The following is a 15120-nucleotide window of genomic DNA, read 5'->3' as shown; positions in this document are numbered from 1 at the left end:
TTTATGCGTCTGCGGGAACAGTTTTTTAATGTCGCTGACTGAATCAAAGAGGAAAAGAGTGAAGAAAAAATCCCTGGAAAGGTGACAATACTGGATGTGTGAAGAATATAATAAAAACTGAAGAGCGTAAGATCCAAGAGCTATAATTCAGATCCAGGAATTTCATGAAAAGAGAAAGAAAGAAGGAAAAAAACTGATGGGTTTGTTCATGTGAATGAAATCAGCCGCAGAAACTGTGCTGTAGTTATGACCACACGCTGCTTGTTTAGACGATATTGCATTAAAGCAGCATTACAAACAGGCTTCATGTGAAACCACCGTTTGGCTCTGGTGTCTTCTTCACATCTCAGATTAGCAGCTGTGGTTTTTCCTCTGCTCCTCTCCCCACAGACGCTGAATAAACTGTGTAATTGTCACGTGTGAACTGTTGTTAGGTCGGAGGATTGTGGTGGTAAGATCCCAGATGGGAAGTTTTTATTTTTGTCCAGTTTTCTCCACCTACAAAGTGATTCATTTACACATTTTTATATTTAAATGCTGATTTATTTCCTGCTGTAATACATCAACTGCAGACTCTGCACAAGAATAGCACTGTTGTTTGGTTTGGAGGTCAGCTGACTGACTGACTGACTTCCAGTGCTCACCACCACCATCTGGATCACACATTTGTTTTACCCACCTTTAAATTTACCACCCTGGAGCTGTCTACACCACCACCACCACCACCAGTCCTCCTCCACCTACCGGCGGCACGGGAGGTGAAACGAAACGAGCACACACACCGCAGTTATGCAATACAGAAAAGGAGTGTCCCCTTGGTCCTGGCTGCTCACTGGCACCGAACATGAACGTGTCTCCTGTCTCTAGCAGAGGATCAGAAAACCGTGCGAGACCAAAACAACTGCGTTTCATTTTATTTTAGATCAATTAAATATGCTTTATTAACGTCAACTTCTACAGTAAAACAAAACAAAACGTTTAACTGTGAAACAAAACGTTTTTCTGCTGAAACAAGAGACTTAAAATGACACGAGTGAGCCTTTAATTGCACTACAATGACCTGATTATTCCGCACTTTGAGCAGCGGTCGTGAAGTGTCACCAAGTCAGAGGGCGGATCTGTGATGCGTTTAATGACTCCCCTGGAAGCTCGTAATCTTGAGCTCCAAAACTAGTAAACTAGCAACACAATAAAATAAATAGTAAAATACAATAAAATAAGCGAGATTCAATCTCTTTGAATGAAATCAACAACTGATTTATTTATTTTTACTTTTTAAACCCTGTAAGGAGACCTGAACGGGTGTTTCAGATGTGTATGTCAGTTTTTCTCACTAACGTAGACCTATCTATCTACAAATATTATAACCTTTGACAGAATTACAGAATTAAATTAAATTCAGTTTCACATTAATATGTGTTTTTTTTTTATCTTAACCTTAAACTGACCCAAGCTTTGACCCTGACGGTTTTATGATGTTTAATAATCTGACCTCAAAATGACACAGACCCACTTATCTCCTCTCCCTTTCCCAAAGAGCCACAGACTAGTTTATTGTTTTATTGTTTATTGAAAAGGCATGGAACAATCAAATGTACAGAGAACATCAGACAGGTGCTCCATATAATATCACATTAATCAGAGAAAAATAATACTCAATATATCATATTGATATGAGCAGTAGTAATAATATTAAAAACAAAAAACTAAAATTTAAGTAAATAAACACATAAATAAAATGACAAGGGGATAAGACGAAAGGGAAACAGAATATGATTCTCATATGATGCGTTGTTTTGTATCCAGGGCTCCACACTAACAGTTTTCACTAGGAGCACAGTGGCCCCTAACTTAAAATTTTAGGAGAGCAAATTTAGGGGAACACACTTGTAAATTGATTTGCAGGCAGGGCCTATTTACAATACTCACACACATTGACCTGCCACCTGTAATTACAAACATCACCTGTAATTACAAACATCACATTATTTGAGTCTCCCCTTTCATGTTTCACCAGCGTTACAAAACAAAAGACAGGCAAATTCACTGGTTGCACATGTGCACAAGTAGATGAAAAATTTACTCGCACTGTCCCAAATTTTAGGGGCAAAATGCCCCCATTTAGGGGCAGTCTGGAGCCCTGGTATCAATAAGTGTTAAGGTTTTCATATACTCCTTAAATTCACATTAAAAAAAGACTTATGCAGTTGGGTGGGATCTTTTGGAAGAGCCACAGTTTCATGTTTACAAACATAGCCGCCACCACCACCACCACTTGTGACGTTCACCATGTGACACTCGTCTTTCCGACAGGCCCTTGAACGCAGCAGCGCCTCGGAGCAGACAGATGTCGTCAACTCTCCGCTCTCACTGAGCTCAGGAGGAGGAGGAGGAGGGATCATCGAAATCTGAACTCCTGCTCTGCTCTCAGAGTCGCTACCGACCCGAGCCGAGTTTGGAGGCTAATTTTTTGTGTGGCTTTTGAAAGCAAAGATGTTTAAACTCCGCGACAGGAGCTCTTGTAGATTCAACTTTATGTCACTTTCTTAGCCTAGTTGAAGAAAAGAAGAAACAAGACGAAGAAGCTCCAGGGCCGGTGCGTTCACTGAACTCCATCCATGCTCGGTCCACGGGGATGTGATTTAGTCCGGCTACAGAGCAGCTAAAAAAGGAGACGAGAGAGATTTTTTACAAAGAAAAGAAGCAAAACAAAGAGGGAAGTTATACACAAAAGTTGGATTTGAGCCGCCGCCGAAGTTATGAAAATGACCGGAGCCATGGAAACTTCCTTCAAACTGGCTTTGAAGAAACCGCCCTCGCTGCGGACGGCAGAGGTAAACAAAACCAACGTTTCTTTAATGACTAGCATCGCTGTGCTAATGTTAGCCTCAGTGCTTTAGCTACTGGAAAAAAAAGAGTTAATGAATCAAGATGTTTCCCCCCCACACTCCAGACACTGACTAAACAGTGACAGACTTTAATGACACATGGAGTCAGAAAAGAAAAGTTAGGTTGAATCATGTAAAAGTGAAAATCTGTGAGGTGGTGGAGGAGGGTTTAGTTTTTAATGATGGGCCCCCAACTTTATTCACAGATGTTGTAATCCTTGAAGAAGAAAGAAAGGAAACCAGAGCAAAACATTTGCATAATCTAAAAATATACAGTATGAGGTTGTGAGTTTTTTTTTGTTTTTTTGGAGGGCACAGTTTGGGAAACCCCTCAGATTGCAGCATTGCATTGCATTGTGGGTCAAAATACAAACACAAACACACAGGCTTAACTTAACTTAACTTAACAAAAACATAATGTCACAGCTTCCCATCAAAAAGGGGCGTAGTTAAACCCAAAGCCCAGGAGACAGTTTGTGTAAACTGTAGTTTTAGATTTAATCACTGCTGCTGCTGTCACATCGCTCCTCCACCTCCTCCTCTTCCTCCTCCTCCTCCTCCTCCTCCTGCATGAAGCTGTGGAAACACAGCTGGCTTGTCACTGCTTTAGTTACGCTCCCTGTCCCAAAAATAGCTCACACCATCCTCCCTCCCTCCCTCCCTCCATCCCTCCCTTTCTCCCTCCCTCCCTCCCATCCATCCATGTTCTGCTGCTGCTGCTGGTAACAGTTTTGAAGCGTGAGCACTTTTTTCAGAGTACACATACACACACACACACAAAAAAAAAGTTAAAAAAAAAAGAAAAAAGGGAAAACCCAACTCGGCTTCGGCTTTTCAGCTTTTTCATGACGCTCCTGAATGAATGGGCCCCTTTTTATGGCGCTGATCCTCTGTTTGTTTGTGGCTGTGTGGCAGGTAGAAAGCCTCTTTCACACCTTCATAGTGGAGTTGTTGTGTGCACATGAATGAAACTATATAAACTGCATTAAGTCCACACACACATATATATGACACACACTCAGCAGCAGCAGCAGCAACAGAGATTTGATAGTTCAGCAGCAGATCGTCCACCTGGATCCAGTGGAAAACAGCTCAGTCTGTGCTGCTGACTGACGCCCTCTCTTTCTCTCTCTCTCTCTCTTTCTCTCTCTCTCTCTTTCTCTCTTTCTCCGTCCACTCCCTGTTTCTTCCTAAATTTAAAACATTAGCTGCACCGACGGAGCAGAGGTGAAATGTTTTCCAGTCAAGTTATTCATGATTCATGAAGACATAGACACAGAAGCAGTGGTAATGTGCCTCTCCCTCCCTCCCTTCCTCCCTCCCTCCCTCCCTCCCTCCCTTCCTTCATGAGCATTAGCCGTCTTGACCATCAAGGCTCCGGTTATTAAACCTCTCCCCACTGATGACATCACAACTCTCACACACACAGACACACACACACAAAAACGCTGAGGAGTTGCTCAATAAATCCCCCCAAAAATTGACTCATCATATTATCTCTGTGTGATGAAATAGAACATTTCCCTCGCTCCCTAAATCCTACAAGACAAATGTGAGTCTGCTGATGATGATGATGATAATGTGTTTTAATAGCTGGAAATCTCTGTTAATAACCAGGTGTAAGCTGCTGTCTGTGTGTGTGTGTGTGGATCATGGGTGCAGCTGTCGACTTCTTTCTACCTTTTCCCACCTTTTGGTCGGTCTCTCCGTGTTCCTCTGACACACCACCAGCAACTATTTTCCAATAGGTCTGGACCTGTCGCTGAGAGCAGACGTGTGGCCTGCAGACACAGATTTCACATCTAACTTCTCAGTTCAGGTCGTTTTTTTTTTTTTTTTTTTAGAGACGAACCTGCGATGAGGAAGGAAATGTCACAGAGCGAGAGTTCGCTTCTCAAAACAAAACGTAGATTTTGAGAAGTCGACCTGTGAGAGTGAGCATCATGTTGATGCTGTGTGGGTATTTATTTTTAAAAAAGCACAGCGCTTGTATTTTCATCACGTCGACGAGGAGCTGGTGTGGGGTGTTAAACCACAAGGACAAGAGGTTAAGCCAAGTTGTGTCTGTTTATTTGCAAAAACAACCTGGACTGAGCTTTAATAACTTCAGACTTCAACAATAACAGAAAGTCAAAGTGTGCATGTGTCAGGCTGCAGGTAGAGCTGCTAAAGTTCATTTATCACTGCTGCTATTGTTGTCTTCTCATAGTTATATTGTCTTCTATCGTATTTAAATGTTGTGTTTATGTTTTTTGGGGTTTTTATTTTGGTTGTTGTGCTTGTGGCTTGGCTGCAGCTGTAATGTGTCAGGTCGGCACAGTTCTCTAAATGCAGGTGGAAATGGAAAAGTAAAAATTGTGTGTGTGTTCGCTTTGTGGTGGAAGTTTCTCACAGCGCAACTAAACCATGGGAAATGGGTATTTAGACGTTTTTCGGTTCTTGTTGTTTTACAGGTGCTGGTATAGCTACGTCGACCACTCCAGAGTATTCACAGCAATCATTACTGTCTTTGGGAAAACAAACATTTATATATAGGGAAGTAATAAGAGTCTTTATTATGGTTGTAGAGGAAACAGTTGATCAGTTGCTGAATCGTCATTTTCAAACAAAAACATCAAACACAGAAAATACAGAAGTGCTTTTTTTTTTCCATTTTCCTATAAATGGCTCCATTACTATTCAGGAAGTCGGAGGCAGTGAAGACGTTGGTCCAGTCAGGTGTCCTCTTGTCTCCACAGTCGTCTTCTTCTGGCTAAATTTAAAAGATGGAAAACTTTCTGCCAGTCTGGTGGCACATCTGTCTCCTTTGCAGATGTTTGGCTCGGTGGGTAAAACTCTCCCACCACCGCAGGGTTTATGCAGCGTCAACCTTTTTCACTGTTTCCTGGGGTTTCTTTTTTTTTTCCGTGTGGCTCTTCTTCTTCCTCTGCGCCCACCTTCCTCCGTACCATCCATCCAGAGTAGACACTGTTACCGGTGGCAACAGGCAGGCAGCAAATCACGTCGGGTGATTTATGGCGTTTATTTTGTTTTTTGGCGGCAGCTGGTACGAGATCGGACATTTATGGGAATTCCAACGGTGGTGAAGCCACAGGCGCTCGCTCAGGAAGGAGCAAGTGAAGGAGGAAACGCAAAACTTCAGTGGTGACTCGATGCTTTTCTCTGAGCTGCTGGAGCACATCGTTGAGTGCGTCTCAGCAGATTCACCAGAAGAAGGTTTTCTGCTGGATGGACTGAAGGTTAATATAACTGTCGGTGTTGTTGTATCTTGTTGCCTTGGTTCCCTCTGCAGACAGTCGGTGTGTTGGGTTTCCTCTCTGCAGCGGCTCCCGGTCGATGTTTACGTGCACAGCAACTCGACATTAACCTGGATAAGAATAAGTCATGTAAACAACAGGTTCTAAGTCAGAATAAGTTCACATCTGGAGTGATCAATACTAGTCATATTAAAGGGATACTTCACCCAAAATCGATAATTTGGAGACCTTTCGGAGTCATCAAAACTTTTTTGGAGTTCCAGGGGGGGTCCGGCTGGCAACGGGCTTTCATATAATGGCGGCGGATTGTGTTCACATGTGGATCGTCCAAAACAGACATGAAAAATCCAGATACCTCCATACTGCTCGTCCGTACTGACCCAAGTGTCCTGAAGCCGCCACATGAAAAAGTTGTTCGGAAAAAATTTATTTGATCTCTGTTTTTAGCCTTGTTGTAGTAATAGCTCCCAGTGGCTCTGTTGATGTTTGTGCACGTGTGCGAGATTTGCTGCAAGATGTTCGTTCATCATTGTAAACCATTGGATGTTTGATGTAAACACGGAAGAACATCTCGCAGCAAATCAAATCAAATCAAATCAAAATCAAATCAGAAAATCAAATTAATCAACTTTTTCATGTGGCGGCTTCAGGACACTTGGGTCAGTACAGACGAGCAGTATGGAGGTATCTGGATGTTTCATAGTTTGTGTTTTGGATGATTCAAAAGTGAACTCTATCCGCCGCCATTGTATGAAAATCTGTTGCCAGCCGGACCCCCCCTGGAACTCCAAAAGCGTTTTGATAACTTCGAGAAAATTGGTGAATTATTGATCATAATACTCCACATTGTTTACTCCTTAACTGCAGTAAATATTCCCACTGGAGTTTTCCGGCATGTCCCAGCAGTCGTCATCTTGGCGACGTGCGTCCTCATGTGTAAACGTATAGAAACATGGCTGCTTCAAAGAGGAGGTGTCGTTTTTGCGGAGAGGGAGAAAACTTTAGCTGTTTATTATATGCTTATTATTATTATATTAAAAACCCTTTAAACACTTCATACTATGCTGTCAGATATCACATAAAATGGCGATTAACTTGTAAACCTGAATATTCCTGTAGCTGCTGCACATGTCAACACCTTTATTCAGAAAATGTCCTTAATGAGAATATGGACTATAGTAGGGTTCAGTTATGATTATTGTTGTGACACACGACTTTCTCATTTAAAAAAAATCATTTTACATCCTTCATGTGTTCATCATGTTACAGTCACTCATTCACACCTACATCAGGGATCTTATAGAGTCTAATGCAGCTTTACTTTACCTTTCCTTCTCAGTCCTGTTCCTCTTTTCAGAAAGAGAGAAGTCAGACCATAAAAATAAAACTACTCTGAGGTTTGGATGTGAAACCGAAGCCTTGAGGTTTTTCACTCTGGTATTTACTGTGAAGAAGAAGAAGAAGAAGAAGACGTAGATGTAGGTCACAGAGGACAAGCTGTGTGTGTGTGTGTGTGTACCTGAATGCATGTGTGTGAAACCTCCTCCTCCTCCCTTCAGCGTCGCTTCACCTGTCTCCATTGTGGCCCTGTGCATCATTGTGTTGCTGCCATAGTAACTTTAAATACCTCCTTTACATCTATGTGTTGGTGATAGGTGTGACAGCAGTGATTAGGGAGCAGGTGTTTCCAGCTGTGGCATCTGATTGGTCACTGATACGATCGCCTGTGTGATTCCGTTCAGGGATATCATCATCATCATCATCATCATCCTCCTCAGATTCATCTAGTTCAGACTGCAAATGCAATTTGATATCATATGGAAAGATAGCCTATTGATTCATTAATCTGCATATTATTCTGTCGCTTAATTGATTGGAATCGATTAGAAACCACAAATCTGAACCAGTGTGCTGTGAACAGCGGCTGCGCTGATGTGAGGATCCTAAAATGCTTTGGCACAGATAAAAATCAAAGTGTTCAAATCAAATGATGTGTAATTGGTCGTGGCTGATTGAAGGTTGTGTCAGACCGGAGCAGAAGTGAACACGTCTGAACGCCGACGCGTCACTTTATTGTTTCAGCTCCAGGTGGAGTGGAGTGGAGACTTTCCCTCAGCGTCCTGGGAGGAAGAAGTGATGATTTAAGAGGAAAACAGAGATGTTTTATCTGTAGATTCATGTCCAATTATGAAGTTTTCTCCCAAAAAGTGTGGAAAATTTGACTTTATGGTTCATAGCAGGAAGATGTTCACTAAGAGTTGGTCTGAACTTCATAACAGAGGAGTATCTCTGCACTTCTTGAAAATGACTTTAAGTGTTGACAGTCCAAGGTTGACTTTGTTATATCCAGTCTAATGTGATGATCAGTATTTGACATTTTATCAATATATATATTCACACATGACTTCATAGAAGCTGCAGCTCTTATCGGCAGGTAAAGGTGATGTATGTTGTTGTGATATTGCAGCTGCTGTTGACCCACTTGTCCTTGTGTAAACACTTCTCTACTCTGACGAGGTCCTTTTGAGCAAACACTAGTATTCGCACACACACGCGCACACACAGCCAGCATGAAAACCAGTTAGACACCAGTGTCATCTTAACACTGGCCTGAGGGCTCGTCTTCAAAGTCCAGCTGAACGTCTCTTATGTGACTCTTTACACTGGGAGCAGTGGATGAATGTATATGACTTTAAGTTAATTTAACTTTCTTTTTTTTCAAGTTAAAGAACAGAAATCTCACAATACATTATATTATTTTAGCGATTTTACTGTTAAAATCTCAGTAAATCCCACTTTGTGAGTCATTTTCAGTTGGTCTATGTAGATTTTTGTTGAGGTAAATCAGATTTACTGTTGTCATATTTAATGGTTCACAACTGGATCATGCTGTAGATGTGTTTTCTAGATTATCTCCTCAGGTGGGGAAGTATTCACACACAATAGATGTTGCTTTATTAGACACTAATTATTATTATGAGTCCGTCCTAAATTTAAGTGTAAAAGATATTTTATTTTTTTCTCCGGTCCAGACAGTTTCTCACGTCTGGACGCCGTTGTTTCTTTGTCACTTTCTCACCTTGTTGAGAAACTGTGGCCCCGACAGCTGCTGATGTGAAACTGATATGGTGACACTTCCTGTCACAGTGGCATTACCTTCAACCACATTAGCCAGCTGATAACTGATGTCTGAGACAAACAGGCCCTGAGAGCGGTGGGAAAATGAAACACAAAGAGCAGAATGAGAGCGAGACTTTAAGAAAACAAAGGGTTTTATTTTTTTTATTAGAGTTGTAAAAGAAGTGATAGGAGACAGAAACAGGTTTTACAGAGCTGTCATGGTTTAGAAAGATCTATGAAGGAGAGGAGGCTATCGTCTGATCGAAGGAAGATGGACAGATGAGGGAAAGTGTGAGAGAGATACTGACAGGTAATCAGACAAGATGCCTGAGGAGGAGGAGGAGGAAGGTGAGATGGATGTTTAAACTGAGAAAGCTGGACAGTCAGCAGAGACGGAGAAAGAGGGATGAGAGAGGTTGTTGCAAACTTCAAATGAAACTTGAGAGAGTTGGCAGGAGGCAGAAGACCATCTTGGATTTTTTTATGAGGTGAAACATGTTACAGAGAGAGAGAGAGAGAGAGATACTACCAGAGTGGAGAGGAGTAATTGACAGAGTGACGGTCGATCCGAGCTGTTGGGACGCACCACACACACACACCGATGAGTCAGTGTCACATGAAGTGGAAATTTACAGGACGCAGTTTGTTTGTTTATTTGTGGGTGAAAAGAAAAGGGCTCGTTCAAAAAAAAAAAAGAAAAGGGGAAAAAAAAGTGAGAGTGATGTTATTAGAAAGATTCAAGCACGACTGACAGAAACAGAGTGAGTTTAGATGTAAAAGATGAAATATGACCCAGGAGGTTCAGTCGTCATCCTCCATGAATCTTCACCACACAGTAATGGATGCAGCAGAGAGAGGATATCCAGGGAACTACATTACCCACAATGCTCATGTGGCATCACCTGAGTCAGACCTCACACAGCTCCCTCTCTCTCTCTCTCTCTGCACAGACTCTAGTAAACCCCTGCAACAATTAATCGATTAATCAAACAAAAATCGATTATTTAATTATTCGTCAACTATTTCGATAATTGAATAATCGGTTTGAGTAGTTTTTTAAGAAAAAAAAGCCCAAATTCTCTGATTTCAGCTTCTTTAATGTTGAATATTTCTGGTTTCTTTGTTCCTTCATGACAATAAACTGAGTATCTCTTTGGTTTGTGGACAAAACAAGACATTTGAGGACGTCATCTTGTTGTTTTAGAAACACTGATTGACATTTTTTAACATTTTATTGACCAAACAACTAATCGATTAATCGTTTAAATAATTAATCGTTAGTTCCAGTGAACACACTTTGATGTGTTACTGTTTGATTCTGGAAACATCGTCTGGCTCTCTGTTGGCTGGAGAACAGGACGGACGCTGCTCTTGTTCAGGATCAATCTAGCAGACAGAAACGTGGAGCTGCCAGGCTCATGTTTGTTTGTCAGATTCATTGTGCTGCTTTTGTTTTGTTTTGTGGCTCAAGTTGAATCAGGTCCAACATGTTTTTTTTTTTCTAAGCTGGAGCCGCTCTGTGCCAAAACAAAGCAAACGCAGAGTGACAGGAGTGTGTGATGTGGTCTGTGATGCAGTGCTGACGACGGTCCTTTTTATTTTAAAGGAGACATACTCTGCCCCTTTTCCACAAATTAAAATAGTTCCCAGGTGTCTTAAAGACATGTCTGTGACTTGCTTCGGTCAAAACACCCCAAGGATCAAACATCACAACTCTCAAAACAGCCCTGTTCAGAACGGCTGGTTTCAGTGCCTGTCCCTTTAAATGCAAATAAACCACTGCTTGCCCCGCCCCTTCTACCGGTCCCAGGTAGGGGTGGTATTATGCAAATTTGAAAACTAGTTACATCATTGTCAGACAACTGAAGGAACAGCTCGTGAAACCACATGGATTTTAACCTATAGGGAGCCTGCACATTACAGATTGTTTTAGTCAAATCTCACATTTTGGGCCCAGAAGGCAAGACAAACACCCAGATATATATATATGTTAAAGAGCCTTCAAAAAGTGAGTTAAAGCTCACCCCGGTCAAGTTTCAGTAAATCCAGCATGACGTAAATGCAGCACAACCTCACACACACACACACACACACACACATGCACCTACTGTACACACTCCTACTCTCACACGCCTGCCAGTAACAACATCAACAAATGTGAATGTGCCAACAAAGTGCAGGGTTGAGAGACAGAGTCTGAAGTCGAAGAGGCGACAGAGGAGGCTGTGTGTGTGTGTGACACAGACTAGAGACAGGACGGTGTGTTTATATGTGTGTTTGTGTTGAAATGGGTGAGTAAACACAGCCTTCCTCTGACCCGGGGGCCACTCAAAGCTCTCCTTGTGGGGCCGATGGAGGGCCCCCTCCCTCCTGACCGGGGCTGAAGGGCCCGTGGAGCGACAGGCAGGCAGGCGGACGAGACGCTGAGAAGAAGCTGTAGTGACTCAAACGCCTCGCTGAGCGGAGCGGAGTCGTCTCTGCTGCTCGGTGGTTTGTGGTCGTCGGTCTCAGAGGTCGGCCGCCTGGAGGAGCCTGAGAAACAGCACAGGGGAAGGCAAGACAGGGCTATTTTAAAATGCACCGTAAGCCATGAAATAGAGAAGTTGGTGCCTCTGTGATTCAATGGCATATTAAGGGTTGAGTCTGGAGTTTTGCTCCCAAAAATAAACGCTAGACTTATACAAATGTGTGGTGGGGGGCTGTGTCTGCAGCGCCCCCTCCCCCTGCCTGTATTTTGGTCTTTTGCTTTGTTTGGGACGTTTCTGGGTGGAGAGCGAGAGAGTCAGAGTTTTCTCTCCAGCCAATGACGGAGCTCAGGTGAAGCTACGCGCAGCAGAGTATGGAGGGCTCAGGGCTGCTAGCCCTGTCCTGGATGTTAGCGAGTGCTAGCACTAGTCTCTGTCTCTCAGCAGCAGCAGTCAGGACCGCAAAGAAAAAGAAATACAGTCTGAGTGAAGTGCCGATACCTGGCCGCCAGTGACAACAAAAGCCTCGAGTGGTAACAAGTATGAGGGCCACTGTGATGAGCTAGCTCGATGCTAACTTCGGCTAGCGGTAGCAGTTAGCATGGATTGATTTCTCGCAAGCTTTGTTGAAAACAAATGCACATGGAGGAGAGGAGGGTTAGCAACACAGAGGAGAAGAGACCAGACTCGGAGAGTTCCCCTTTAATATGAAACTGGTGACATCTTATGAAAACAGGTCTCTGATATGAAGTATGTAGTATGCACAGCAACAGGATGTTATTGTCATGGCAGCAGCAGCAGCAGCAGCAGCAGCAGCAGCAGCAGCAGCAGCAGCAGCAGCAGCAGCAGCAGCATCGCTCTGTGAAGGATCCGTCAGTCGAATCCACCACTTTGGCTCAGGATGAGATTATTAGAAGAGCAGCTGGATGTGATGGATGGACATGACATTTATGTTCTCTGATATGTGTTGACCCCTGATGTTTCATGTGGTGTTGTTGCCACAGGTCAGAGTTTCCTAGGATATTACAGTACTTCAGACAGACTGCAGTGGCGTTCAGCGAGGACGTTCTCAGGCAGGATAAACCTCTCAGATTGTGGCGATGTCTCGATTTCACCTCTAGCTGTTGTTGTTTTTTCCCTGTTGTGACATGTCTTGACATCTACTCAAAGGATCAACACAAAGTTTTGTACAGACACTCATGGCTCCTGAACGATGCCGCTGAATGATGAGTCATTTTTTCTCTTGCGGTTGGATGCAGTCGTCCGTTTGCTGCAGCCCTGCGCCTGGTTCTGTGTTTTTTAGACAAGATAAGATATTTGTATGTTTGTGTTTGTTTCATTTTATAAAGTGAACGATAAAGCAGTTCTAATCTAAAATAGACAGATTAATGAATCATAAAACAAGCATGGGTTGCAGCTTCACTGACCCCAGGTCAGCTGTGGTTCCTCAGTTAATCCCTTTAAGAAGCTAATGGAGCCATAGCTTGTGTTTACCGCCTTAATCTCGCTGTAACCCACACTGTTTACTTTACATATTTAATTATGAGCCTGTCAGAGAGAAGACAAAGTGTTTAATCACTGGGTTTCTTAAAGCCTGTTGTTTTTGAAGTCCCTGGTTCACACAGCAGCAGCAACAGCAGCAGCAGCAGCAGCAGCACAACAACAGCCGGGGCTTTGTCTCTGTGGGTTTTGTTTGAATGTAAACACGTCAGCTTTTCCTGTGGGCACCACCAACCTTCACGGCCCCGGAGCCCAGGGCTCCCAGCGCAGCGCGCACGCATGTTTGCCTGCGCGTGAATGTGCAAACACTGCAGAGTGCTACTGTTTGTGTGTGTGTGTGTAAAGTAGTTACATTCCTCACTGGACAGCGAGTGTGAACAGGCAGATATCTTCAGCTCTGACCTGTTTCTCTTGCAGGGAATGCAGACTGCAGCTACAGGTGGGCTCAGCCTGCACACTGCAGTCCACCAGTGACACACTTACCGTGACATTTTAAACGTCACTTTCAATTTGCTTCAAAACGAGCATGAAGCTGCAGAGTTGACAGGAGGAGGAGGAGGAGGCCTGATGAGATGATACGTGTCCCTCAGTGCTAATATTATGGTGAAGTTTAGGATTTGTATAAAACCAAACACTGAAGATTTGATCTCGTCTCATCTCAACACTAAACAAATAGTTAATATGAGATTACATGAAATAATCAAAAACTACAACTCGTCTGTGACACGTGTGTGGAGCTGTGGAGTCATTAGATTAATACTGAAGTTTGTTCAGTCAATCAGATAATTGTTTTAGCACCAACAGGGTGCGGTATCAGAGTCTCTCTCTCTCTCTCTCTGTGCAGAAGTAGGCCAATCGGCAGCAGCAGCCGCCTGTATAAGAACCTGTTGCCACAGTTCTCTTATTAAAGCAGTTTTATGACCTTGCAAAACTGGTCTGGAATGTGTAGCAGCAAAAGGAAAAGCAGCAGATGCTTCCAGCTGCGAGTGTGAGTGTGTGAGTGTGAGCTGCTGTGGCGACTGCATGAAGGTCAGGATTTGAATGTTCAGTAATTCATAACATTACATAAAATATATAAGTGCCATTGTTGATATGCAGGTCTGTAAGCAGCATTGAATAGATAATAGATAGATATATAAATGGAAAAGATTTCATAACAACGTGATATTCCACCATATTTTCATATTTTTGTTGGATGATTTGAAACTAAATTTGCATTTCTGGAAAATGAACCATCACATCCAGAAAAGCAGCAAAACATTTGATTTGTTTTCTTTTGTTCAAAATACCTCTAGTTGATTTCCTGTCTGCATCAACCAATCAACTCACCGACTCCTAATATGATAGTTTAGTAACTCACTCTTCTTGCTGACTGATAACATGGTGTCTGTCTCTGCTGATGGAATTCTTTTTTAATAAACCAGGGAAGTTGCTGTCAACATCTTGAAACTGAATATGTTAGTATTTTGCAGTTTTGATTTTCTACATGTAGTGAAACCAGCAGCTGTGTGTGCAGTTTCAAAGTTTCAGCTGTGAGATTCCTTCTTGTAGATTAACTGTGCTTGTACATTGTATACGTATATTTAGTATTGGAAGGCCTGATATCACGCTGTGCAGATATGATCCCGTTTCCCACTAATTCAAAACGACGCTACTGAAGGAACCGACAGAGTCCGGATGAGATTTCTCATTCACGTCAAAGCCGTTTTGATTTACAGCACATTTACAACTCGCCCCGTCTCCTGCCAGCTCTCGGTTGGCCGTCGTCCATAGATAGTGTTACACTGCCCCTCGCCATCCAGAAGAGTGCAACTGGGAATAAGAGCTTCAGAGTTGTATGATGTCATCATCACCAAATATCAATATCAGGACGACCTGTCACATTTATTC

General features: G+C 42.8%; 1 protein-coding gene across 1 annotated transcript in view; it reads left to right on the top strand.

Moving 5' to 3' along the window:
* Positions 1–2371: 2371 nt before the first annotated feature.
* Positions 2372–15120, top strand: part of rapgef6 (Rap guanine nucleotide exchange factor (GEF) 6) — a 139978-nt gene continuing 127229 nt past the window's right edge. Inside the window, exon 1 of the mRNA XM_085797178.1 lies at positions 2372–2834. Coding sequence (XP_085653304.1) covers positions 2760–2834 — 75 coding nt within the window. The 5' untranslated portion in view covers positions 2372–2759. The remainder of the gene's footprint in view (positions 2835–15120) is intronic.

Source organism: Trachurus japonicus, chromosome 14 (genome assembly GCF_045865225.1).
Source record: "Trachurus japonicus isolate A0001 chromosome 14, Traja_1.0".
NCBI classification, from domain to species: domain Eukaryota; kingdom Metazoa; phylum Chordata; class Actinopteri; order Carangiformes; family Carangidae; genus Trachurus; species Trachurus japonicus.
Note: the sequence above shows the minus strand (reverse complement) of the source record. Positions and strands in the feature narration are given on the sequence as shown.